General features: G+C 41.5%; 1 protein-coding gene across 9 annotated transcripts in view; it reads right to left on the bottom strand.

Annotated features, from left to right (window-relative positions):
- Positions 1-26,729, bottom strand: part of EBF1 (EBF transcription factor 1) — a 266,089-nt gene that overhangs the window by 45,433 nt on the left and 193,927 nt on the right. For 5 of the 9 annotated variants that reach the window (XM_064724844.1, XM_064724848.1, XM_064724846.1 and 2 more), the window contains exons 9-10: positions 22,864-22,997; positions 15,147-15,273 (exon numbers count right to left, since the gene is read on the bottom strand). In XM_064724844.1, the coding sequence (XP_064580914.1) occupies positions 15,147-15,273; positions 22,864-22,997 (261 nt within the window). The remainder of the gene's footprint in view (positions 1-15,146; positions 15,274-22,863; positions 22,998-26,729) is intronic. The other 4 variants (XM_064724845.1, XM_064724849.1, XM_064724847.1 and 1 more) reach the window with 1 other exon arrangement.

Genomic DNA, 26,729 nt, shown 5'->3' with positions numbered 1-26,729 from the left:
AAATTATCAAATTTGCAAAATCTAAAGGGACAAAAGTTATTAGGGAATTACTGCAGAAATTCGAGAAAATATCTGTGATGAATTTCATGCAGCTTTAGACTTTATTACACAAATCCCTAGGAATTTTTTTTTTCTGTAAGAAAGCTGATTGGCCAATAACTGTAAACCTCAAACTGTTTTCTAAAAACACACACGTGTACTGATGAGCTGCTCTGCTGACACCCCAAGCCATGCTTGTTTCCTGAGTTAGATTTAACACACATTTTCTGTCTGTTCTTATCACTGAAGGGGTATCAGGGACAGCTAAAGGTGACACACAGACTCTATCATCAGAAGGCATGAAAAGACACTTTGTTATTAGAAATCTACAGTTTTTATAGAAACAATGGTGGTCTTAACATTTGATTGGCTTTTAGGAATTTTCTCTCACACTAATGGTGAATTATGAATAGTATACTCTGGAGAGCTATATCTATAAACAATGGTTACAGAAAGGGAGATAACAATTGCTTGAATTTTTTCTTCTAAGTTTCTTACAGCTTCTACACAGTTTCCCAGGATTTTCCTGGGACAATTATGTCTCTCTCTGTTCAGAGGATATGTAATTACTACATGTCCTATGACTGGAATCACCAAAGGCAGAAAAACCCCACAGGCATTGCCAGTGCTTTAAAAAGATGTTACAGCCCAAACACCTCAACGCACAAGAAAAGAATTCTTCCAGTGAATGGAAATGCCTGGTCCTACCTCCTTCCAGAGGCAACAGCAGCATGTTCCCATTGCAATTGTCCCTTCCTGAGTGGAGATGCCCAGGGTGCCAGAGAAGAGGGTTTTGTTCACCCCAGGTGTCCCCACAGAGCCAGAACACAAACCTCACCCGTTTATCATCATGCCAGCTCAGCCTGACAAGGATTTTTCCCCTGGGGCTTCTAAACTAGAGATGTTATTCAGGTTACAAAAACAATTGCACGTTTTCTGCTCACCACATGCAAATGAAAGGGTCTGAAACCTGCCAGGGCTGTGGCCACAGCTCATCCTCAGGCCAGGGCAAACAGGGATGGAGGGAGAGCTCTGGGAGAGGCACCACGGCCATAAGGGCTCAACTCCCACTGCAGGGCCCTGCAGTTCACAGAAAGCAATTTCCTTTGGCCTCTACATCAGCCATAGATTATTTTCTTCCTCTCATTTTTCCTCCCTTCCCCCCATTCCTTGAGCAGAAGTGTCTGCCTCACTCTGCCCCCCTTGCTGTATGGATTAAAGGGGGGGAAAGGACAAACCCAACAATGCTGAGGATCCAGAGCAAATCCTGCAGATCAATGTTGGCTGAAATTTGCAGGAGGCTTGATCTGTTCAGAACTTGATCATCTGGTCTGGCTCCTATTTCTAGATAATGATCATGGGATGCCGTAAGTTTGCAGCACATACAGAGCAGCTTCCTCACAGAGCAGGATGCACCTTTGCCTCCACAAGTGCTAAAATGTTGCCCTCTTACAGGACTTCACTGGGTTTTTTTAACCCACACAATTTCTCCTTAATTATTTCCTTTTTTTCATTTTATAGGTAAATCTTATCTGTGCTCATTGTAAAATTCTCGCTGCTAAATTATTTATGCCAAACAATCAAGTGTGGTACCGTTGCAGATGTCAGCAGATAAACAGAAATGCAATGTTGCATGATGGAGCTTAATGCTGTGGAAATGTCGGGGTGCTTATTTTAAAATTCCACTGACCTTTGCTGTCCTATTTTCAACTTTTGCTTATTGCCACAGTAAGGAAACGCTGCAATGAGATCGGGAATTTTTACACGAGGATCCTGAAAGTTCAATATATTTAAGGGAAGTGCGTTTCCTCAATGACACCATTGCTGATTTTGTGCTATCAAGAGGCAGCAGAAAGGCACCATTTATACAGACCATGGGCAATATGAGGTACAGCAAAGAGCAAAACAAGCAAAGCCAAACTCCAAGGTTGCCTCAAGAGAAGCACGGGAGCACAATGTCTGTGTGCTGTTGTAACATTAAGATATTAAGGTTTGTGGTTATTTGGGGGGTTCCTCTCTTTCCCTGCTGGCACTCCAGGCTCTGTGGGACCTGTGTAACAAGGCAATAGTGTCTGGGAAATAATGAGCAGGGGAATGCAGTGCTGTTCTTTCATTGCAGTGTTAGGTGCGATGTTGCACACTAAAGCACCGGATCAATACTTCCAGCAGCAACCCGTTCAATACACCTGAATTATTGCTTCATTTTTCTTCTTATTATAGATGAGTTGTGTTATTATTTTCCCCAAATCGATATTTTACAACCTTTTTTATCCGTTTCTCCATAAATTTTGTGATTACTTTAAACTGGGAATTCCGGTACACTAAATAAGATGCAGTATCTGAGAGGTAGTGAATGTACCAACACGATTTTTTACTCCAGACACTGCTTAAAGGCAGATCCTAATCAATAGCTAAGTAGGAAAATTTTTACGTAGGAAAGTTGGAAGCAGCACCACGCTCACAAAATGAAAATCCAGGTTCCTAGAAAATACTGGCTCCGAAAGAAGGCTCTTTTAGAAATCCAGGGAAGGAGAGGCCTGATGGGCACTTTGCGTGGGAAATTTAATTCCAAACAAATATGCTTTTTACTTCCCCTCAGCTAAAGGGCGACCATAATTCACTGAAATTGTTTCTTACAAAGCAGATAATCCTGTGCACCTTAGAGTGATTTAATTAGCTTCCGTAGCTGTCTCCTGCTAAGTGTTTAAAGCATCTGCAAATCAAATCATGTTAACTCATCTGCTGCACCACTTTCTTTGTTCTGTGCATAGGACCTTCCTAATGGCATTAATAGAAGCATGAGTTTCCCTGGAGAGGGGAGTAGCAAAGTGAGTTAATTACATAGTTATTGTAAAATTGTGTACATTATTCCACAGATCACGCTGGGTAAGGATTAAGTTGCTACACAAAAAATAATTTTGGGTGATCCCAAGGACCAAAATGGTACAATTTGAAAGGAAAATGCAGATTCCCACTGGAGCTGGAGGAATTCTGCCAAATTCCTGCACGCAGTCTGCCTGGCCTGGCTGCTCATGGGCTGCAGAGCAGGATCCTGGCTCTTCCCTACACTTCAGCTGCAATTTCTATCCCCACATTTACTGCAGGATTACAAGATCGAGCAGTAGGAGGTACAGTAATCTCCATTTAATGTTTTATAACACTTTAAAATTTTTAAAAGGAAAAATAAAAAAATCCCTGGGATTTTCTGCTATAAATTGTATAGTATTCTGCTCAGATCCATTTGGTCTAATTAGGCATCACAGACCCCTCAAGAAGAAAGTCCAGCTTTGGACTGGGCATCAGTACTACAGTGGAGCAAATAATTTACAACTAATTATTCCCAGTCAGTAACTATCCAAAGAGATATTTTTCTTCAATTACTCTGTTTAATTAAAGAATTTCTCAAACAGTTTTTCTGACTAGCCTTACCCTTATTGATGGATAATTACAGAGCGGATTGTTACAATTTTTAAACTTAAATTCTGCATTTATATGTTCAGCAAAGGCATCACCTCACCTGTGTCTTTGCTGCTTTTCAGTAAAATTTCTTAACAACCAACAGTGAGTTTTGTCCAGGCAAACCCTATGGAAAATTCACTTTCCATAGCACACTCTGAGTTTTTCTCAGATGGGATTGTTTCAGCACACTCACTTGTTCAAACATTCACAGGGAGCAAAACACTACAGGGAAACTGAAGGAAATTCATTGCCAAAACACAAATGAATATTCATGGTCCACAGAAATACCCTTATTTCCCAGCTCTAATCAGCATGAACATCTGTGAAAAAAGTCTAATGGGGGAAATTGGAGAGGAGAGGGGGGTCATTTCCATCCTTTCCCTTAGGCCCCAATTTAAAGAGGGTTCATTTCTCTTTTTAACAGAACTTGCAAGCAATGAGGATGAGCAGTTTTGGTGAGGAGAGGAGGTGCAGGCTTGGCCTTATCTTTGGGAAATCTGAACTAAATTCTTCATCCTAGAACAAAAGTGCAGATTCTTGTTCTTGTTCCTGGCAAGCCAGACCTGTGCTGGGAGCTCCTCTATCAATAACACCCAGGGAAAATCCAGTCTCAGGAAAATAGGTGAGGAATGGCTCAGTCTCATCCTTTTAAACAACTGACATGCACAGTTTAATGCAGGATTTAAGGGAGTAAAAAGTACCTCAAAATTAAAAACCTGTAGAAAAAAATATAATTGTTTTCAGTATGATGGCCACTTGAAGACCTGGTTTTTGGAACAGCAATGCCACGGCTATTTCTAGTAGCTGTGCACAACATGCCTGTGAACTTTAGGGAGAATTCTTTTTGGAGTGGTGAAAATAGTCAGAGATCTACATTTGGAAAAAAATATTTCCCCAGCAGAAGTGACCTTTCAATGTGAATTCATGGTCACTTCTGGCAGCAAAATCTTGCCTTTCATTTTTACAAATATAAGCTTGCTGCTGGGACTGCCTGAGCACACAAACTACGTATTTTTGTTCCATGAGTTGTAGCCTTCTACAGAAACTATCCCACTGAAAGCTGGGAATTGGGTATAAGATATGAGAAAAAGAGGAGAACAAAAGAAAAAGGTGACAATAAGTAGATGTATTTCAGTAATTCCAATATTTGGGGTAATAGTTACTTTCCTATACAGCACCTGGCATAAGGGGCACTGAGGGTGAAATGCTTCTCATCCAGCTTCAGCCAAACAAGTTCTTATTTGAGAAGTTGTTCAGAGCCCATTTGCAGGTACAGGACAAAGTTTCCTGACAATTACCCCACATCTTCACAACATCTGACAGCCCAGGGGGTATCAGACGCAGAGCTCCAAGAGGTTCACTACGTTTGTATAAGATATAAGAGGGTTTCATAATGTTGAAAAGGGATAAAACCCACCTTGAAGATGCTGTAATGCTAAAAAGGGACATCAAATTTCACAATTTTTCATAGGTATCCCAATTTTGTTCTGTAATCTTCACAGATTTAAAATGGAAAGTTTAGCACCAATTTCTGTTTTAACAAACATGTATTTTTACTAGATGGCTGTTACAATATCTTAAATGCCATATGTGTTTTCTGTCCCATGGGGTCCTAAAAAATGCCATATTTAGCTGCTTGTGTGGTGTTTCTCTCTCTGTTTTTTTGGTTGGGTTGTTTTAGATTTGCTGTCTGTGTGTGATTTAGATGGCTTTTATTAACTCTCTGTCTGCTGGGTGTGGGTTTTCCTTTTTTTAACCACCAATGCTGGCACCTGGTGCTATCCAACAGCAGTTGAAGTCCACAACTCTTCAAGCATAGAGGTTAACCACAATTTATGGCAACAGGAAAAAGAAGAAAAATCATATTTGGGAGGGAAGGGAGATGACAGAAGTTAAAGACATTGAGAGATGAAAAAACAGTAGGTATGGCATGCAAATACCTTAGGGCAAACTGTGCAAGACTGCAGCTCTTCATAAGCAACTGCCCAAATGCAGACTCTATTGTGATACTGCCTGGATGGCTCACACTCATCTCCCTAAGGTATAAATTGCCATGAACTCCCTGGTCCTTGGCAGTCCAAGTTTGGTGTGGAATGGAAGAAGTTCCTTCAAAACAGCTGTGCAAAAGCCCAGCCTAATTTACATCATGCTAATATGTTGGTGTTCTAATATATCAAATAACTTCTGTCCTACCTTGTGGAATAAATGTCTGCATACGCTTGGCTTGGCAGGACTAAGGCATGATGGTTTTATATTTCTTAATTAACTGCTCACAACAGACTAGGGGCAAGATCCAATGGCAAAACTCCTTTCAGTGAAGGTTATACAGTTAGATGCAGACCTTAAACAATCAAGCTTGAGATTTTTTTTTTAAATGTACAACAAAATGTAGCAGTTTTAGCACCACAATGTTGTCCCTTAGCCACAGCAGCAGCTGGGCAATGACAGTGACCTGCCAGGAGGTCCTGGGGAAGCTCATTGAGATTTCTGGAACTTTTGTGCAGATTGAATCTTCAAGGAAATTCTGCTTTCCCTAAGACATTAGCCAGCCATTATCATGAAATAAATGTGGCCCACTGCCACATGTCTCACACAATTTAAAACACCGTGGGTACAGCTCCTTTCTGAGCTGGCTCCTGTGGTGTCACCAGCACAGCAGCTCTGCAGCCCACAGGGCCTGGCTGCACTGCAAAGTTTCACACAAAAGTGCTCAAAATAACCTCTAATAAAGGCAGGATGGACACTGTAACCTGTGCCAGGAGGCAACTCTGCAGAGTTTTGGGGCAGCCTGCGAAGCTGACAGGTTTGAGTTTTGTCACAGTGTGATTAAACTGTTTCCAACATCTCTATCCAGTCACCAGGGCAGACCACATCACTTATGCACTTGATATCTTCATAACTAAGCAGAAGAGTCTGTGTGAGTTCTTGCAAGATAGCAGAAAAGTACAAAGAACTTCACACTCCATGCAATAAATTGCTCTTGCATCCACTGAGATGAAAGGCTACAAGTACAAGATTTTCCTTTTATCTATATATTAACAAAAAAAGCCTGAATCTGTAGACATGGGCTATATTGAGGCACATCTTCTCTGTAGTCACTGCTGTCAGAAGCTCTAACCAGGCTAGATAAGCACTGCTGGCTGTGTAGGGATGCTGGTACAAGCAGAAGGAACGAGGCTGCCCCAGTCCTGCCTCAGGGGAACGACACTGCACATCCCAGAGCTGGGCACTTGTGAAACAAAATGCCTCAGCAAAATGAGCCCTCACTAACGAGCACCTCAAAGGATTAGGCACATCTTAAGGAGACTCCTTGGCAGGCAGTGCTGTGTGAGAACATTCCTCAGGCAGCTGTGCACTAAATTCAGGCCCTGATGCCCTCTCCAGAGCCAGCGTGGGCACCTCTGAGAGCTCAGCCACAGCTTGGCCACTCTTCAACCACAGCGAACCCTGCCCACCATTCCAGCAGAAACCAAAACATGCTGCACCCCACGAGAAGGGCAGGAAGGGTGAGTTAAGTACATGCATTCCCATGAGGAAGCCAGAATTCCCAGTCTATTAATCACGTCAGTGGCAACAAGTAGTTGAGGATTCTGCTTCCTGGAGCAGCAAAGAGACAGGGCCTTGTCCCTCTTCTTAGGGCATAGCATCAAAATAGATTAAGGTGATCAGTTCAGCCTCTACTGCCACTCTAAACTGCCCATTTCTATGGTTTTTGTCTAACCTGGATACCCAGACATTAAAGATAGTGAAGCCCTCTGCAGAAACAAAGTCCAATGCAGACTTTTTAGAAATTCATCTCAGCTCCCTGTTTTACTGGCCATTTGAAAAAAAAAAAAAAAAAAGAAAAAAAAAAGAGGGAAAAATATCTCATCAAGTGACATGAGGATAAAAGGATAATAAAAAAGATTAACAATTTCAGTCTGGAATAAGAGTTTTGAAGCAAAGGTATGAAAATTTAAAGGTATTGGGGTGGGGATAAAGAAAAGAATTTACAAGGCTTATTTTGTGAATCCAGAGGGTTAATTTATCATGAAGTCTGGAATTTAAAAAGCAAAAAATGCTTTATTGGCTCTGAAGGTCAGATAACAATGTTATATCATATTCAATGGGCTAAGGTTCCAAGGGTCTACAGGGTTGCATGACAATTGCAGGAATCTTTATAAAGTCTATTTTATACCTTTATTGTTAATAGCTTTCTAATCCTTTACCACAAATTTATAGTTTAGAAATGGCAACACATCTTAAAGATTAAAGGTATGTGACAAACAGTTCATGTCCTCTAATAATCAAATCACATAGTTTAGATTGGGGGCTTATCAGGCTTTTTCCTACTCCATGGTTTCATAGGTAGAAAATACTTTATATCCCTATTACATGAATGATGAATGGGACCATTGGTTATGGGCTGTTATTTGCTTGGCTGTAGTCAATATGTTTTCTTTGGACAGGGACTTCAGTGATTTATTTCTCTTTTGGCCTTATCACTTATTAACTCAGGGCAGACAGAAACAGCCAAGGTTGTGAATAAGGACTGGTGCCCATTTAGACTTCTAATATCAGAGAAAATATTCTTTTTAATGATCCAGCTACCCTTTGCTGCGTAGAGTCTGATTGCACTTCCCTCTAACTAGAAAATAAAGGTCATATTTCTTGGGGAGTGTATACATAAAATATGCAAAATAATATGTTTCCTTCACAGCCAGCTTTACTCTGACAGTTGCTGTAATTGCTTTCATTTTGAAGCTGTCCTACAGGTACCCTGCACACTTTCAGTGAGTGTTTTTTCCAGGGTGTTATGGTGCTACCAGTGTTTAAGAAATACCAAGAATATGAGGGTTCTGGTATTATTAGCATATAATAGGGATTTTCCAATTTACCTCCACCATCCCCTCCCTGCAATCAATTAGGATTTCTCCCATCTTCCTTTCCAGACTCTGCAAACCAAACCAACCACCCTAATACTGATAATTTCTACCCTGCTAACTCTCCACACTTCACTCTACTGAGCATGTCCTTACAAGCTTCAAAACAAATATTTTGGTAACAACATTAACACCTCAAACCACCACCAAAATAGTAAACACTGAAATAATTTCATCTAGAAAATCTTGTTCCAAAACAATTGCAGCCATTATTTTTTCCCCTCTCACCGTTTCCAGGCAGGGCAGGTGACTGACTCAGTTAATGGACTGGAACATTCAAAGGGCCAGGTTCAAGCTTAACCTCAAACAGAGATTTCCTGAGAGCAGCTCTTGTCCTCAAGGGCAGGTAACACCCAGCTCCCATCACTGATGGGGCCTGGAGGGAGGGACTGCACCAGCCCCACCCTTGTTTTCCCTGCAGGCTCCCGGACCCAGCAGAGGGGCCACGAGTCCTTCAGGAACTGTGGCAAACACCTCTGGAGCCCCCATGGCTCCACTGGGGAAGGAACACTTGGCACAGTGAGATAAAATCTGCATTAGGATATTTTTTAAATAGTTGTTAGAACTTTTCTTTTTTTTTTTTTTTTTTTTGCTTGTTTCCAGAGGAATTAATTAAATTCCCTGGTAAAAGTTTACATTTACAAAGGTTTGTTTTCATTCATCCTCACTTGATTGTGCTGTAGAGAAAGGATTCACCATCTCTCCTCCACAGAGCCTCTCTGAGATGAGGAACAGATTTTCTATGGAGCATCCAAAGCACAGGGTAACCTGCAGCACAGGGCTCTCCTGCTCTTCAGAACAGACAGCTCTTACTTTAAACTTCTTATATTTCTTTGCACTGAAGGATTTCTTTTTCTGTTCTTCTCCAGCACTTTCTGACTATTTAACTTCAAGACATCTGATACTTTTTATTCTGCCACCACTATTAATATTTACTAGTGAAAGGCAGATAAAAACTGCTGTTAAAAACAAATGGCATTCATTTGTTAGCTACCAGATCTCATAGCTGGTCACTCTTCTGGAGAAGTGATGTGCTCTATATTTCATTTCAGCTTAATGATCCTCATATCTTTGAGATTGAAGAATTTTATAAACACATCAGGATAAAACCTGAGACAGCATCAGACATGCTGGATTTTTTCTTTTATTTTTATTGTTCTGTTGATGGTGGCCTTCTCTCCTGATTTATACTAATCAGTTATTTAAGTGCTCATGATTTAATAATAAACACACATGAATGAGGCATTGTAAAACTAATGAGGTTGTGGATTACTGATTTTGAGAATAACTGCCACGAGGTTTTAACATTTCCCAGGAACTAACAGCCACAGAGCTATGGCCAAGGTTAGCTGGTGTAAGGGTCAAACTCCAGTCTGCAAGGATCAAGAAAAGCTCCAGTGGGGCTACAGGAACTTCTTGACAGCCAGTCTGTCTCTTATCACCACTTCTTTTTCCTTCCTTTTTTTCCTTTTTATTAATGTTCTTTTCTCTAGTCTACAAACTCCAGAACCCTCCATTCTGGAAACTGATTGTTTCATTGATTATGTACCTTTTGAACTTAGGTATTGGTGCTTTCTTGAAAAGACAAAATTTTCCTAGCAAAGGAAATCACTGAAATTTACCAGGTTGGAAATTTAGGAGACTCGAGATCAGCTTTTAAATGGTTCCAATTCTGACCAGATCTCTGTACATGACTCCAAGCTCTGCTTCCAAGACCATGGGCTGAAGTTTTAGATGGTAACAGATAGTTTTTATTCTCTTACTCTTGAAGGCATTTGACTTTAAAAAAAAAAGAAAATAAAACGATTCTCAGAAGACAACTACTCCTGTGCTTCTGTGAATAAAACCATCTAAAATTAAAAATCTGAAAATTAAATCACCTAACAGAGACTTTTGGAAATGCTACCTAAATAATTGGTGATCTACAAGGCCCTTCCCCTTTGTACACAGACTCAAATGTTTTCAGAAGAATTTTCCACGACGCCATTTCTTCTTTGTAGCAAGTAGGGGAGTGAAAAGCTCCCTGAGAAGCCCTGTGACATTTCAGAGACGGACGCAGTTTCCCAGAAATTCTGTGAATATCCTGACCTCCACAGCACCAGGATTTCCACATCTCCCTACACACAGTGGCCTAACAGTGTAACACAAACACTGCTCACTCCTGGCAGTGTCCACTCTGTCCTGCTCAGCCTTTGCCAGTACCTGCATACAGGCTCACCATGGGTTATTCACCCTGTTGCCCATCATACTCCATCCAGCCATCACTCAGAGTCAGCATGGGGTTATTCCCAGCCCTGGGTGCCACACTCATCCTCCATCCAGCCATTCCCATCAGTTCCAGAGCTCAGCATGGGGGTTATTCCCAGCCCTGGGTGCCACACTCATCCTCCATCCAGCCATTCCCATCAGTTCCAGAGCTCAGCATGAGGTATTCAGCCTGTGTGCACACTCATCCCCATCAGCATTCCCTCTTCCGAGCTCAGAATGGTTTTTCCCAGCCCTGGGTGCCACACCCCACATTCCATCAGTGCAACTCAGCATGAGGTTATTCCAGCGTGCACATTCTCCATCAGCCATTCCCATCAGCAGCACTTCCAGAGACACATCCCACCCCAGAGCTCACAACAAACCCCAAAAGGCCCATGGGGGCTTTGCCTGCTCCTCTTGGAGCCCTGTCAGAACACAAAGGGTTCAGCCCACAGCCTCCCTGCAAGCCTAATACAAATTAAAATGGTCCCTAAATTCCAACCTGTATCCAAGCATGTCACCTATTGCCAAAAGGAGGAGCAGTGCTTGGGGTACTGCTCAGCCAAGAATCTGAATTAACCCGTGTTGCACACAACCTCAGTGACACAGCTCTGTACTTCTGGCCCCTAGGAAGTCCTTTGCTCTGTTTTGGGAAAAAAAAAAAAGCATAAAATCTTAAACTGAGCAGGTGGTAGAAGACACAGCATAATGCATTTTTATGGACTCTCCATATGTCCTTTCCAATATGCAGTGAGATAAATTCTCATCTCATTTAGAGTTGTGCAACCCCACTCAAATCTTGCAGCTTAGTACCACTGCAAAAGTCATCTGTTAAATTCGTGTTGTCCATGGTGTAGCAATTTTTTTTAAATTAAAAAAACCCAAACAAAATCTCAAAGGCCTATCTGTGCCAACTCTCATTTCTTATGTAAGGCGACCATATATACCCTGAATGACCTTGCCAAACTACCTATGGATTTGTACCTTTAATCTCTTCCTTTATCTCAGTCTCTCCAGTCCTAAAATAATGGTAGTGACACCCATTTGACTCCCAAGTTGTGACACAAAGCCGAATTCATTCAGTGCTCTCCAGTGCCAGAAGAGACTTAGAGATGAGCAGTGCCACAGCATGTCTGGGTATTTCTATGTGTAATATGGATTTTTACTATTATTCCAAAATGAACCCACATTCAAGGTGTGTTCAGATTTCTGTGTTTCTGATAACATTCTCTCAGGAATGTCAAAGCTTAAAATCTAAGAAATAATTGCTCTCTAAGTGCATGCTAATGGCTCGCTCTGCAGATGGAAAATAAAAAACTTATGTTTTCTTGTAAGCACAGTGTGACACTGGTTTATTTCTTTCAGAAATACTCACAAAACCAAGGATTTTTCTGTATATATGTGACCTTGATTCCTAGATGGCACATGGGCTACTTAGAGATCATGTTACTAAGTTATTTGCAGTTAAAGAGGAAAAAAAGGCTAAAATTAATGGGTCACTGGGTATTTTCTTCTGAGAACTTAACTACTTAACAGTAAGAAAAAAACAGTTTACAGCCAGGTGGCTTGAGGGGATATTTTGTTGAACACTGATTAAAAATAATTTCTTCTAAATGAGACCTGACCACAAAATGGGACCATTAACGAGCAGGGACATTCTCACCAGAAAGGAAACTACGCTTGATCAACTCCTGCACCGCCCACAAACCCCAGGTCTCGTTCTCTCCCTCTCACACACCCTCTCTTTTGCTTCTCCCCCCCTGCTTTTTCTGCTCTCCCCTTTTCTTGTTCCTAATAACAGGGTAAATAAGCAGCAAGTGATGCTGAAATGTTTTCGGCCAAAAACAGAGGCCAAACTCCTCTGAGAAAACATTTGGCCTCTGTGGTTTTGTAATATGTTCCAGAACACTGAGTTCACTGAAGAACATTGTGAAAAACTCCCATCGGCTGGAGTGATGCTGGGGAATGTTACTGTATCCCAACTTCCAATTGGTCCATTTCCTGCAGGCCTTGTTAAAAAAAAAAAAAAAAAAAAAGAAAAGAAAAAAAAAAGAAAAAAAATAGTGCTATGTGGGAGTTAAAACAAGTTCTCATGGGAAAAATGAATGGCAAGAAATTCTAGCTTTAAAAGAAACAGCTAATCTGCTAGTTTGATTGTTCTTCAAAACTTACAATGAACCAATAATCCTAATTAAAACCACTTGGCCTAGTTCTCTAAAGCATCATAGCTTTTTCTATGCTTCGTTTGTACACACCATAGACTATTAGTTTTTTTCTAGTGCTCACTAACAAAGTGCTGACTTTGTTGGGATGGCTGAGCTAATTTCGTGAACTCAGTGTGAAACCTTAGCTAAACAAAATTGTGGTAATTTTCCTTAATTTGTAAAAGTGATTGGAGTGCAAACAAAATTTTCCTCTTGGGTCAATCCTATAATTTTCAATTAACTAAAACTAATCGGTAGGCATGTACTGAACCTGCATTTTGTTTAAAGGGCTGGAAGGCACTTCTGAAGGTCAGGATGCATTAATTGTTTTTATTTTAGTTTCATTTAGTCCTTTTTAAAAAGCTACATTTAATTCCAGGCTGGGTCTAAAAGGAAAATGCAAATTGTGTGAGGTAGGATTTCAGTCACAACACCTTTTCTGTATCTATTGTAACTCTGTAAGAAACTGCATGAGAGAATGGACCGGATCGCCTTTGATTTTATCATTATTGTTTAGTATTTCATAACTTCCATTTACTGGATGAAAAATACTGTGTTTTAAACACCAACCAGAAAATGCATACATGGAACACTCTCTCTACTGGGACGCTTTATTTCCACATTCAGCCATCTGCTTCTGGGCAGACAAGCTAAACTGCCGCCCTCCTTTTCACTGGAAAAGCTAATTAATGATGATCTGAAAAGCAACCCCAAAATGGGTTCAGCCCATTTTTACATTTAAAGTCATCAAAAATTTCTTTGCAAAGTTAAGGGGAGCAGGTTTGCCCTTTTTTTTCCCTTCCATATCCACACCTGCCATTTCACCAGCCCCAGGGGCAGCCACCCCAGTGGGGTGACAACAGGCAGGAGAGCACAACCTCCTGCAAGGGAAAGGATTCACCTCAAACAGCCCAAAGCTCTGGGCAACACCCTCCTGTCATGGTTCACACCATCAATTTGTACCAGCCATCAATTTGACCTTTGCTATTCCTTTTGTTCCAACACATACAAAACTCCAATTAATTTTTTGATATGATGTGTTATTGTCCGATATTGGATTTCCCACGCATTGCTGAAATCGTAATGCTCCCAAATAAACACACACATCTTCCACAAGTGCTGGCTGCTCAGCCAGCAGGGCAATATGTGAGAATTTTAAGAGTCAGTTTAAAGAAATCCAGTGAATAATCTCATCTGGGGGAGAGGGTATTTGAAAAAGACAAGAAAGAATATAAGGCACCTTTGTTCAACTTGCTTAGTGCTAACAAAATTCAAATGAGAGTTTCCTGCCCAGCTGGAGCACAGAATTCTCTACTCTGCCTCAAGTCCCTGTGTGTACACTGAGAGTTGGAGCAACGTGTGAGTCCAGTGGAACTCAGAATGCCTTAGTCACAAGTATTTATGATATATCCTAAAGTTCCAGGGGCAATTGAGGATGAGGAAATGATTTGTACTGGGTTGTGCTGAAGCACAGTTCAGGCAAACAGCTCCAGCACAGTCCTTTCTGTAGATGTGAACAACGACAAGTGCATTAAAAGCACATCAAAACCAGGGCAAAGCTGCTGATTCCTGTAGCACACACCCTCAGAGGAACCAACGACACACATCCTTTTTAAAAAGTTAGGCTGCTGCTTGATTTCTTTCCCAGACCATTCTTATAACTACTGAGAATGGTTTGACACTGACAGCACCAGCAATGTTCAAGAGTTTTTTGTTAGTTTTTTTGAGGCCAAATCACTGAACTTAGTGGTCTCCAGTGTGGGAGACCACCCCAAAGCACACTGCAAGTTGCTGTGTCTGCAGCCCTGACTGGGCTGAGAGCTACTTGGGCTCCCTGGAAGCCAGAGACAAGTGAGTTATGGTGAGATGGGCTGGCAAACAGGCTTGGAACCCTTGCAACACCTGCTGGACAGCATGAGATGGAGAAGTTTAGCAGGATCCTTCTCAAGGCAGGTTTGTGTGCCTGGCCCCTTGTGCTTGCACTCTTTCTTTGTTTGGTATGTACTGGAGTATCTGTTTCCCTCCTTCCTCTCCCCTCCTGGGTAAAGAGATGTCCCATTGTGAGGACAAACAAGCAAACAGAAGTCCCACACTGGTGTGCTTTCAGATTCATCCCTACAGCCCCCCAGCTCTGACTCCAGCCTCAACTGGTACCTTCAGTGATGTCCTCAGCCAAAATAACACAGCACAGCTTTTAATGACAAGAGCAGAAGCCCTAGCAAGGGTGATATATTGCCTGCCCTATTTTTCCCCCTTACATTTAAAGCATCCATACCTGTGTAAATGAATCTTCCAGGCGTTCCCTTGCAAAACTGCTTAGACTTGTAGGACAATGTGACTTCTACAACCCCTGGGATGTGTCGGGGAGGCGTCTGTACACGGATGGCATGTGGAGTAATCAGCTAGAGAAAACATTGGGGAGGGAGAAGAAAGAGAAAACAAGCACTGTTAGATGCTGAACACTCCTTTAATAACACTTTCCTCTCAGATCACAGTAAATAAGCTTTGAAACATGTAATTAACCTGTCAGTGTTTGAATACAATCTTGATGTAACCCACACAAAAGGCAGTGACCACAATATTTACAGGCATTCGTGTAACAGCATTATTCCTGTTTTCATACATGGCAGGCACTTGCTTCCTAGTACAAGCATCAGCCCTGGTGTAATGCAATAACTCCAGCCTACAGCAGCAGGACACTTTGCTCAGATGAATTCTGGGGTCATGACAGTGTCCAACAAATCAGATCCATAAATGACACATGGTTACACGTGTGAACATGGCACAGCACAAGTCCAAGGTTTTAAATACTCCAGTCCCCAGCTGACATCTGTGCACTGGCAGAGCACCCTGTGCTACTGTTTTAATTTTCTGTTCATTTTGTGGAGGTGTAACTGATTCCTGTAGAAATGCAAATCTTGGCTTCCAAAGGATGCTGGATCTTTCCTTCAAAATTATGAGAGCACTCAAAAATGATGTACCAAAGAAAACCATCTAACCATCACTTCCAGTCTGCCTTCACTGCAATGACTGACACACTTCTGAGGGGGCTTCTTCAGGTGTGGATTTACACAGAAATCAATAAATAAACTTGACTTTCTTTTTATAGGGGCAGGGGATTCTGATGCTCTTGGCACAAAAGTTGAGGTGGGTCAGGGCTGCACTTTCCAGGCTCTAGACTATTTTTGATTTTTCAGGATTCTGGGCTGGATTTAAAATGTGGTCCCTCAAATGAGTAGCACAGCTATATAGGAGTTCATTAATTCAGAGCAAGATTAACTCAAATCTCTGCTGCTCTCAGAAGCTACAGCATTGTCTTCCCCATCACCAAAATGTCCTCTTCTCACTCATTGCGCTCCCTTGGAAAAAGCAGTAAAAAGAGGTTCAGAGAAAAGATGGCAGGATTGTGTCCAACAATCAAGATACAGCTCTGGCACATGGATAATCCTTCTCTGCACATTAATGTCCCTCCAGAGAGGCAAATAAAACCAAGACCATAACCTGGCTTGACAGGTTATGAGCAAAGTGTGAGCACCCCTTGCAGTCAACTGCTCTATGCTCTTGGTCAAATCATGTCCTGGATTAAGGAATAAATTTCAATAGATTTTTTTTTTTTAATAAAAAGCTTATTTTGTTCTTATTTTTACTAGGAACCAAATGTTTCAGCACTGTAGTAAGGCCCTACCAAAAAAACCCCAGACTTTGATCCAGTTCTTTGTTTAGGGCATGGGACTAAAAAAGAGCACAGAAGGAGAGCAATATCTGTCTGAGAGCCATCTGTGCTACAGAGGGAAATGGCACACACAGTAGGGAGCTCTCCATATTTAAAATAAGAAAATTAATATTAAATCAAGTTGAACGTTCAAACCAAAACTACCAGCATCAAATGCTCCAAAAGTTATTCAGATCCACAGAAGTCAGAAGCCACATGTCATTTCAGAAATTATCATGTAGGGGTTGATGTCTTCTTGTTCGGGAGCTCCAAAAGTATGTTTGCAGGCTCTGCTTTGGAATCATGTGGTTTAGAAACTCACTTACTTTTTAAAAGAAACCTGCCTTTTTTTCTAAATTGCTCACTTTACCAATTTGGGAAAAAACCTAAAAATTAAAACAAAAACCAATACCAAACCCCAAACTTCCACAGAATGCTTTTACTTAAACTGAGTTGTCTTGCAGTTGAGCTGACCAAAGCCTAAAAGTCCAGGCCAATTCTCTCCATGCCCTAAAAAGCCAGCAGAGGCAGAAGGCAGTGCCAAGCAGCAATTGATTTCTAGTGCTTCAGACACCTCTCACATTGGGATGAGCCATCCCTGGAAGCTCTGACCCTTCCCCACTGAACCAACATGACAAGCTTAGACCATTTGCTCAACTGTAAGCAGCCAAACATAACTGAGACAAATCCCATCCTCGAGTGGTTCTGGTTAACTGGATGGACTGGCAAGATGAGAAAAAATTTTTGGGAAAAAATATTTGTAAAAACAGCAAAGGATTTTAGTAGTAAAGGTTAACACGCTCATCTTACTACACCAGCATGAGCCTTGCATCCCTCACCCCCATTCTGGCATGAGCTATACAGGCAGCTTCTGGTTGTATCTTTGAATTTCCCAGCATTTACTGGTCTGTCACCACTTTAATGTTCTTTAAACATAATTTGTGGCATTTTCCAATACTCATCTTCCCTGGTTCCCAAGAAACGTCTGACCTATTTATGGTCCATTGTTACAGAGAGCTGGGGAGAGTTAAGCAAGTTTCCTGGTTTGTTCTCCACAAACAGTTTGGTTTTCCTTTGTGCTCTGAAGTAAATAAGTTTAACTGTGTTTAAAACCACAAATATACAATAATGTCGCCCACACATTCCCAAAGGGTGAACATTATGTCTGAAGTCCTATGGTTTAGGACACTCAGGATGCATTTTATTCCTCTTTTCCCTACAACTAAAGCTTGGGAGGTATACCAGGAGAATACATGTTCCTTTTCCTTTTGCTTTTTCTCCATGACATCTGTCATTGACTACTGGCAGGGATTTGGTGCTGGGCCTTTGTCAGCCCTCAGGTCTCCTGCACACAGAGGGAACTGGGCAGCTTGGTTACACACCAGGAGTTCCCTAGATTGCTGTCATAGCAGGAGATTGGCTTTAAGGGACAAAAAATGTTGAAACCTCCCACCTTGGGTCTCAGATTCTGGTTCCACAGCTCTGCCAGGATCTGCTATGGACTGGGAGCAGCTCTCCAAATTATCCTGACTCTGATTTGCAATCCAAGTGACCCAGTTGGTGCTGTACATCTCTGGGCAGTCCAAGCCCCCCCACAGATCTGCCCCTGCCTTCCATAACTCCAGGATTATGGGATGCTTTCCTGTCAACCTGGGGCCTGATATGGGGAACCTACTCCACCTTTTCTCCTTTCACACTGACATAGCCTGTTCCTTCTTCAGGGCACAGTCTGCCTCATATTTACATGCAAAGCCTCTGGGAGAGGTGAGCTATTACCACCCAGGGATATTAAAAGTAAAGACACACTTCTGGATGCCTCTGAGCCCCAAAGAGGGGGAGACTGGTAAAGAGCTTTGGGGAAGCATCATGACCTGTTCACCCTGTTGTTTTTAGGCATCTGTCCTTGCCCAGTGACAAACACAAGACCCTGAGGCAGATGAGCTCCCTGTGTGACCCAGCAGGGCCAGTTGTGAACCCTCACCTCACCTGGGAACTCTTGGTGGATGAACAGAAAAGAACAACATGCCAAGAACCAAGAATCCCTAAATTTGAGTTATGCCCCTTTCTGAATTTATTTTTTAAATATAAATCTTGAGCAAGGCATTAACCTGTGATTTGGACATGAACCCAGCAGACAAAATTCCCAGATCCGTCTTCTTCCTCCTTTCCAGCATTTAGTAAATTGAGAAATGGAGCTGGACATAAAATTAGTAACTGGACCTTTCTCCCCAGGGATTTTCAAGTGATTTGGCCTGATACTTAGCAACTGCATTTGCTGTTTGGTATAAATTCTTACATGTCAGCTGGGACATACAGTGGGGTTGCACTAAAACCTGAGCTAGGGATCTTTTGAATGGTGGGTGGTGCCTGGCCTTCAAAATCCAAAACACATTTGGGCTGAGTGTGTACAACAAGCCTCTTTCTGTGGTTTGCAAATATATTCTAGGCATTCTTGTGTGATACAGCATCATTTCACACTCTTCAGAGTGCCAGGTTACTTTCTTTTTTTAAAAGTGACATTTTATAAGGAGATGTCATTAATCTGAGTCACTAGTTTATTTTTGCATGCTTGAGCTCTGGTTTGTGGTTAGGGAAATGGTGACAATCAGTCATAAATTTGACTTTGACTCTGTGTGAAGAGGACCATTAGAACAGGAATGAAGAAAAATCCCACCAACTGAAGGTAATGACAGCTTTCAGTGAGAACAGAACCCTTAGGGTACCTATATTTTAAAAAACAACCAATGACTTTGCATGCCTCCATTCTGGGCATCCAGATGCTGCTTAATAAGCCTTGGTTTGCAAAAAGAGGGTGCCTACTCATTTTTTAAAAATGAATCAGAGCTCCAAAATAAGCACTCAAAGCCAGAGACTTCCAAAATCAATAACAAACATAAAAAGCAAAATAACAAACTGTGTCACAGAATTTGATTCAGCAGCAGTAAAAAAAAAAAAAAATATATACACAAAAAAGCCACCAAACCAAAAAAATCATCCTCTGTTTTTGTGCTGTACAAAGGTAAAAAAAAAAAAAAAAAAGATGTTTCAGTGCTTCATCTTTTCTTAATATAAAAGAAAAAGAAGTTGTTTCCAGCTGACTCTGTACAGCTGCAGGAATGTTCTTGGCAGGAAAATGTTTGAAGAAATAGTTCATTTTAAGCAAATATTGTGGAATATTTATAAGAAACTAATTTTGTCTTCACAATCATGTATTTGCCCTGCAAGTCGACTCTTAGAGTCTGAGCACCCCAACGGGAGAGAGAAACAAGAAGGGTTCTTATCAGCAGGGCTGATTTGGAATATCTGTGACCACACAGGGACCCAGAACCTGGTGAAACCCCCCAATTGCAGCTCTGTGTGAGTGTGCACGGCACAGACAGGCGGCAGAGCCTGTCTGGCACACAGAATGTTTGCTGGGAGGCTCTGAGCACACCCAGCATGTGCACACGATAGAGCAGCGCTGTTTGCTTGGCGGTTACGAAAGTCCCTTGGAAAGAAAAAGGCATTAGACAGCCCATTCTGCTGTATTCTAAAAATACCAAGGGCTTTTAAAGTCATTTTTCTAAAGTAATATGGGAGGTAAGGATTAATTGAACCTACTGGCTTAGGGTATCTGCATTTCTGCTCAAAATTAATGTGACAAATTAAGTTTTTATTTAGTTCTCCCTGGCTGAGAAAGGTTGCAATTATGTTAGAGTGTTTACAGCTAAAATATATGTTTAAATAATAAATATGTGTTTCAGAAACCATTTTAAAACTCCTTTTTTAACACAGTCAACTCCATTTCAAGCATATAAATATTTCAATTACAAAACTTGAATACACGTAAAATAAATTAAAAATATATTATTTACATTTCAAATTATTTATAACATGCTGCTTGACAGCAACAAATTCACTCTTAAAAGGGAGTTGTTTGGGGTTTTTTGACTCTTAACTTTACTTCTGAATTAGGGTAAGATTTATATTTTAAATATCCATGCAGCTCAGGTATTTACATGGATTTTGCTATAATCAAGTCTGAGTAATATAGGACCTTTATGATAATTACCTTCACAGCACCTCTCCAAAGAAGGTGACTAATCTTATTACTGTTTTAGAGAAAGGGAATTGAACTTTAAGTAGATTATACGATTTGCCCAAGGTCCCATGCAAAGTCTGTAGCAAAATGATGCTTAATTTCAATATTAGACTTCATCCCCCAAACCACCTGCAATTATAGCTGAAACTGAAGCTGGAAAAATCCACATGAAAGTGCTCTGCAAGACTCATTCTTTTTCTTTAGTCTCTGCATATCTGGTTTTGTTTGGGATTTTCTGAAGCCCAGTTAAAATTATGTTTTGTTTGGATCCATGAAACAGCAGGATGAACTTTAAAATTTGTCCAGAATTCAATGACAAAATAACCTGGCTGAGTTTGCTCATAACTGGGCCTTACTGGCAACTCAGGATGAGCCTGCTCCAGTTTTGTAATGGACTCAGATTCAGAGTTTGACAGTTCAATTTTATACTCTATTAAAGTAAAACAAAAATGTTCTTCTTGGGTACTGAAAATTCCTTAGACATTTTTAGAAATGGGAAGGCAAATGAAAGAACTTATTTTGTACTTCATAGGTGGCTTGTATGTGTAACTTGAATTATTTATAGATCACTATTATTTAGGGATCACTCAGCTCATGCATTTCTGCACTTGTTTACCGTGTTTGTCTGCTTCTTTTAGAAAGAATGTTTTTTTCTCCTATATGATTTTTGACTGCTCTCATAGGTTATGAAATGAGAAGCTGTTCTGTAAGAGGGAGGCAGTGAAAGAGTTGCAGCCCATTGCAGCATTCCCAGACAACAGACTGGCTTCAGTCCGGACCTCCTCTAACATTATTAATTCCATGACAAGGCCTTGCAAACATCAGCAACAATGTTTTGACCAGCACTCAGTCTCCTGAGATTAGAAATTGACAATTAATGGCTTCCACTAATAAATAGAATCAAGATTTATAATGAAAGATCCAATTCTGCAGCACCAGAATCGGAGCAGTTTCCTCCCAGCCCCTTCACCTTTCCCTGCTAAACGTCTGCAGCCATAATGGCTTCAACACTAACACACAAAATGCTTACACTGGGCCCAGGGGGCACTTTCATGATCACATAAGGGCTTCAGAATAGGGCTCATTTACCATCTCTCCTTTTCTGGAATGCCCTTTCATCCACACTTGTCCTCAAGTGGAAGGATGAGAGAGAGAGAGAGAATAGTGAAGGACATTAGAGAATACTCTTCACATGGAAAAAATGCTGCCATATGTGCCATGGAATCAGTAGGGGGAATGTGCTGGATATAAATTAAGCTGTGGTGTTGATTTAAGATTTACAGGATGTAAGGTAAAGCATCAGAAAACCCTCTCACCATTGGGAAGTGTTGCATAGATATCTCAGGGAGGCTGGGGGTTTTTTTCAGTATTAAAATAATGAAAATTACAATTTCTTATTAAACTTCAAAAATGCTTTTGGAAAGCCCTAAGTTCAAAATATAAACCTTTCCTTGGATCTGTCTCCCTGTGCCAGTGGGGGAACTCGGCCATGGTTTCTATAGCCATGGCCATGGCCATTGGGGTTAAAACCTGCCTGGGTTTTAACTTTCCACAGATTTTTGGGGAATGTCCGGCTCCACCATTAATTATGTCCTGGGAAAAGAAAGGATTTAAGGAGCTGGGAGGAATAACAACAGAAAAAAAAAAAAAAAAGGGGATAAGAAACAAGGAAAGGGTTCCTGTGAAACTACAGGGGCCCTTTTTAGGTATGAAGAGTCCACTGTGGATACAACACAGTGCATTTGTTTGCTGCTATGAAAATGATATTTACAGCAAGTATCCAGGCTTTAGGGATATGCTGTTCAGAGGTGCTGAATTCTGCAATCTCCATCTCACTGAGCTGCAGCTACCAGCAGCCAGTTTCCCTGGAAAGTGGGATCACCTAAATGTTTGTTTCCTGTGGGCCCTTAGCTATTGTAGTGCTAAACACAGAATTATTCACACAGGCCTTTATCCTCCCCTTTCCATGGAATAAAACCCACTGAGCTAAATTCTGGGCCAGCACAAGAAGATGCAAATTCCCCTGGCTATAATGGGTTCCTGCCACAGGTAAATTTGACTAATTATTTTCATAAAACAGAGCAAGGCAAGGATTCGTGTGTCGACATTTGTTGCTGATTTAGCATGTGGCCCAGAGAAAGGACAGGCTGGCTACAAGGAGACAAAGCTGTGAGACATTAGCTATGAGACAACACCTACCTCACTCCAAACCAGCATGGTGCCGAATATGACCTGTAACCCATCAAAGAAATTGTCTCCTATGATGATGACAGTGGCACCTCCTGTAGTCCATCCTTCACTTGGACTGATGGCTTTGATACATGGTGTAGCTGCTTTTCAACACACATGAAAAAGAGAAGTATTCTGCTGTTAGAACTGGATTTTAATGATAGAAGACGTGAGAAAAATAAAATAAAAGGAGCTTTCATTTCCCCCCCTTACTAACATAAAGATTTCAGAAATCACATTCTTTGTAGTACATATGCATGACCTCAAATTCTATCTTTGGAAGCATTTTTTTTCCTTAATTAATTTCTGTTTGGTTTTATTATCTGCATTGAAAAAAAGATTTTTTTTTTTTTAATTCTACATTAGCAAAAAAATCACAGCATGATGGGCAGAGACCAATTGGAAATCAGGACACATCCCTTTTTTTATTGTATATGAAATGCACAAGACCTAAGTTAATAAAACAATCTCCAGTAAGCTTGCTTTATTATCCATCAGAACCCAAACTCACCAAGGAAACTCCCATAAATATTATGGAAAATATTGGCAAAATAAAAAAGGGTGTAACCCTCAGCATTTCTCTAACTGTTCTGCAATCAGATCCAGGTTGTTCAGTATTAAACCATGCTGCCCTGATTAATGCTTTGGCTACTACAAAAAAAAAAACAACACCCCACAACCAAAAGCCACAGCTGCCATCCAGTCATTCCAGTTGTATTGCATCTACAGGATAAACAAGATGTGTGTGCAACACATTTTGCCATATCCATGGAGTCTCACAGCCACTTTCTTGGCATTGTGTCTACTCAGAGCCTCTGAGAGGATGTTGAAAACTCAAGTGCTGCTCAAATCTTGGATGAAGAGCTTCTGTTTTAAGATTTTGTAAGCAGAAGCAGTCTAAATATTGGTGGGCTGGGGCAGTATAAACATTCACATATTAATTCTCCTCCTCTGCAGCACAGGGGCACCTTGGAACTTAACAGTGCTGAAGCAAGAGAAATAACATTACTGTAAAAATAGGTAGAAAGCCCTGGGTAACTCCACTCCTGCTCCTCCACTCTGCTGTGGAGCCTCAGGGTGGTCGCACAGGTTGATGGAAAGAAGCAACTTCACCCAAGATGCTACCAACTTTTCCTTGCATGAGATGAGAGTATGGCATTGGTAATGTTAGATAACATTTTGAGTAAAGCAGGTACCTCAACAATTTCATTATTCATGGAAAACAGGTTCAAGGAGCAGCATAACTCCACCAGCCAACCTCAGTGCTGGAAAGAATTATTCTTTCCTGTAGATATGATGCCAGAGGGAAGAGGCTGCACTGCAAACTCAGGAATGGGTACCACTGCCCAAATTTAGGGTTGGTGCCATTTGGCTGTGAATTGCTACTTGATGGAAAGGCTGATTGAGCTGTTAATTTGGTTTGTAACTTTGATTATTTGATGATGTACTCAAGGAAGAGAACTCAGGCACTTCCTCAGGTAAGGACTTAGTAGGAAGATGGGGATATTAAAACCACTGTGTGTTAGCACCATCCAGCATAAAACCCTTACCCCCATGAGTTACTCAGCCTGGCAATGTAGTGAGTTACTTAATGAGGCACAGCCCCTGTCCTAAATTCTTCTAATTGTAAAGACAGGAAATTAATTAATTCACAGAAGCCTAACTCAAAATGCTCCAGACATAAAGTGCTAAAGAGACCCAGTGCATCTTTATGATTCCTCAGTGAAGTTCTGGTTGGTTGGAGCTGATTGTGAGAGCCAGTGTGGCTGCTGGGAAGCTCCTTCCCCCCAGCCCCTGGGCAGGGAGGGTGGGTGGGGAGCTGGGAAGAGGAGGGAGCTGGAAAAGGAGCAGTTGAGTCACCCTGAGCAGTGTTTCTGTGAGCGCTGCCCCAGCCTCACACCACTGGTGGTGGCAGGCACAGATGGGGAGCAAACCGACCCCAGCCCTACCTACAAAAGGTTGCAAGTGTCAGAACAAACTTTTCCACTACTTAAGCTGATGGGGATGCCAGCTCCAGGGAAAAACACAAACAGGCAGCAAAAAAAATCATTACCCTGCTCCAAACTTGGCAGAGCACAGCCATTAACTTTTACATGAGCTAACAAAAGAAACATCCTGACATTACCGTCACGAAAACGTAGCGCGCGCACAGAAGTAACTTCAATATGTTTAATTTGGATTCAAATTACTTGCATAAAACTGTGCATAAAAACCACTGAGATGTCCAAAAGCAAATGCTTTTCCTTCAGCCAAGCTCACAGCAACAGATTTACAGTGAAAGCAGCTTTTCAAAATGCCATCTAACCCTTTCACAGAATCAAACTTTTTCATAAATAAAAATTAAAGTCACTCCCAAATTACACCCTTTCCAGTATTCCCAGTTGATTGTGGACACATACCCCCCACAATAAAACCCAGAGATAATCAGTTTCCCATGTGTCAGAGAATGAGCTACTTTTCTTAAAGACTACAAGCAACATTTTTTTTCCTAAATACCAGTGAATAAAAACTATTTGAGACCATAAGCCATTAACAGAAAACATATGCAGGCTTTGCTGAAAGGGTTGTCAAGCACTGGAAGAGGCTGCCCAGGGAAGTCACCATCCCTGGAGGTATTTAAAAGCCATGTAGATGTGGCACTTGGGGACATGGTTCAGTGGTGGGCTTGGCAGTGCTGGGTTTAGAGTTGGACTCAATCTTAGAGTTTTTTCCCAACATAAATGACTCTACAATTGAAAATTATAGATTTAAGTAATCTTTAAAGTGAATGCAAGATATTCTAGTGCAGTTACAGGACCCCACCAAAAAGTTGTTGTTGTGCTCCCTACATTGCACTCCGAGGTTCAAGTTGCTGCCCTGTCTGTGATGCCTCATGTATTTGATTGTAATATTTTATAACTGTATTTGCTTCATATCAAACATGTGATAAGTCCCATCCATGGGAGCCAGGGGGACTGAGGCAGACACTCAGAGCTCTCTGCTGAGCTGGGGCTGTGAATTCTTCACTGGGACACTCTCACCTGCAAAGCCACTGTGACCAACAGCACATGGCACTTTATTTAAATATGTAAAAATTGCGCTGAATCAGTGCCTCATCAAACCTGCTGGCAATAGCCCAGGACATCTCCTCTGAGGATAAAAAGTCAGGACTTGGTGGTTTAATCACCAGGGCAGGATGGTGCCCTTTGCAGGCCCAGCCTGAGATGGAGCAAGAACACTGTGCATTCCCAAAATATTTCATTATTTCCCATGTCACAAAAACCAGAGGGACTCCCCAGCTTTCCCCACACAACCTCTCTTATTTTAAGTGTCTGTAAAGGTTGGAAGGGCTGCAGGAGCTGCTGCCCAGCCAGGGAAGTGGCTCTGAAGGGCTGCATCCCAAGGAAGACGTGCTGAGGGAGGCATCCAGACTGCTACCTGTTTTTGAGGGCACAAACCGTGTTTATACAATGACATATTTGCAATAACCAGTGTCATTCAGGACACTGGTCTGTCTAAAACTTTGTCCTTCCCAGGCCCTTTGCTTGGAGCACCAAGGAGGATGGAATTGGGTCCCATTGGCAGCATCACCACAGGTAACACTGGGAGGGGGCAAGGCAGTGACCTCAGCTCTATTTCTGCCCCTGGTACAAATGTCTGGCCAGCTCAGGCCCTCAGCTCTTCATACTTCTGCTCTTAATCACTTGGCAACTTTCAAAGCACTGTCTGGAAGGTGTTTACTTCTGTGCAACCCTAGGAAAACAGAGCTAGGAGAATAATCTTTTCACTAGAGGCCTTGATTTTTCTACATTTTGTTTTGGTCAGAAGACAAACCAAAATACAGAACTTTTCTTTTT

Source organism: Zonotrichia leucophrys, chromosome 13, assembly GCF_028769735.1.
Source record: "Zonotrichia leucophrys gambelii isolate GWCS_2022_RI chromosome 13, RI_Zleu_2.0, whole genome shotgun sequence".
NCBI classification, from domain to species: Eukaryota; Metazoa; Chordata; class Aves; order Passeriformes; family Passerellidae; genus Zonotrichia; species Zonotrichia leucophrys.
This window is presented reverse-complemented; position numbering and strand designations above follow the sequence as displayed.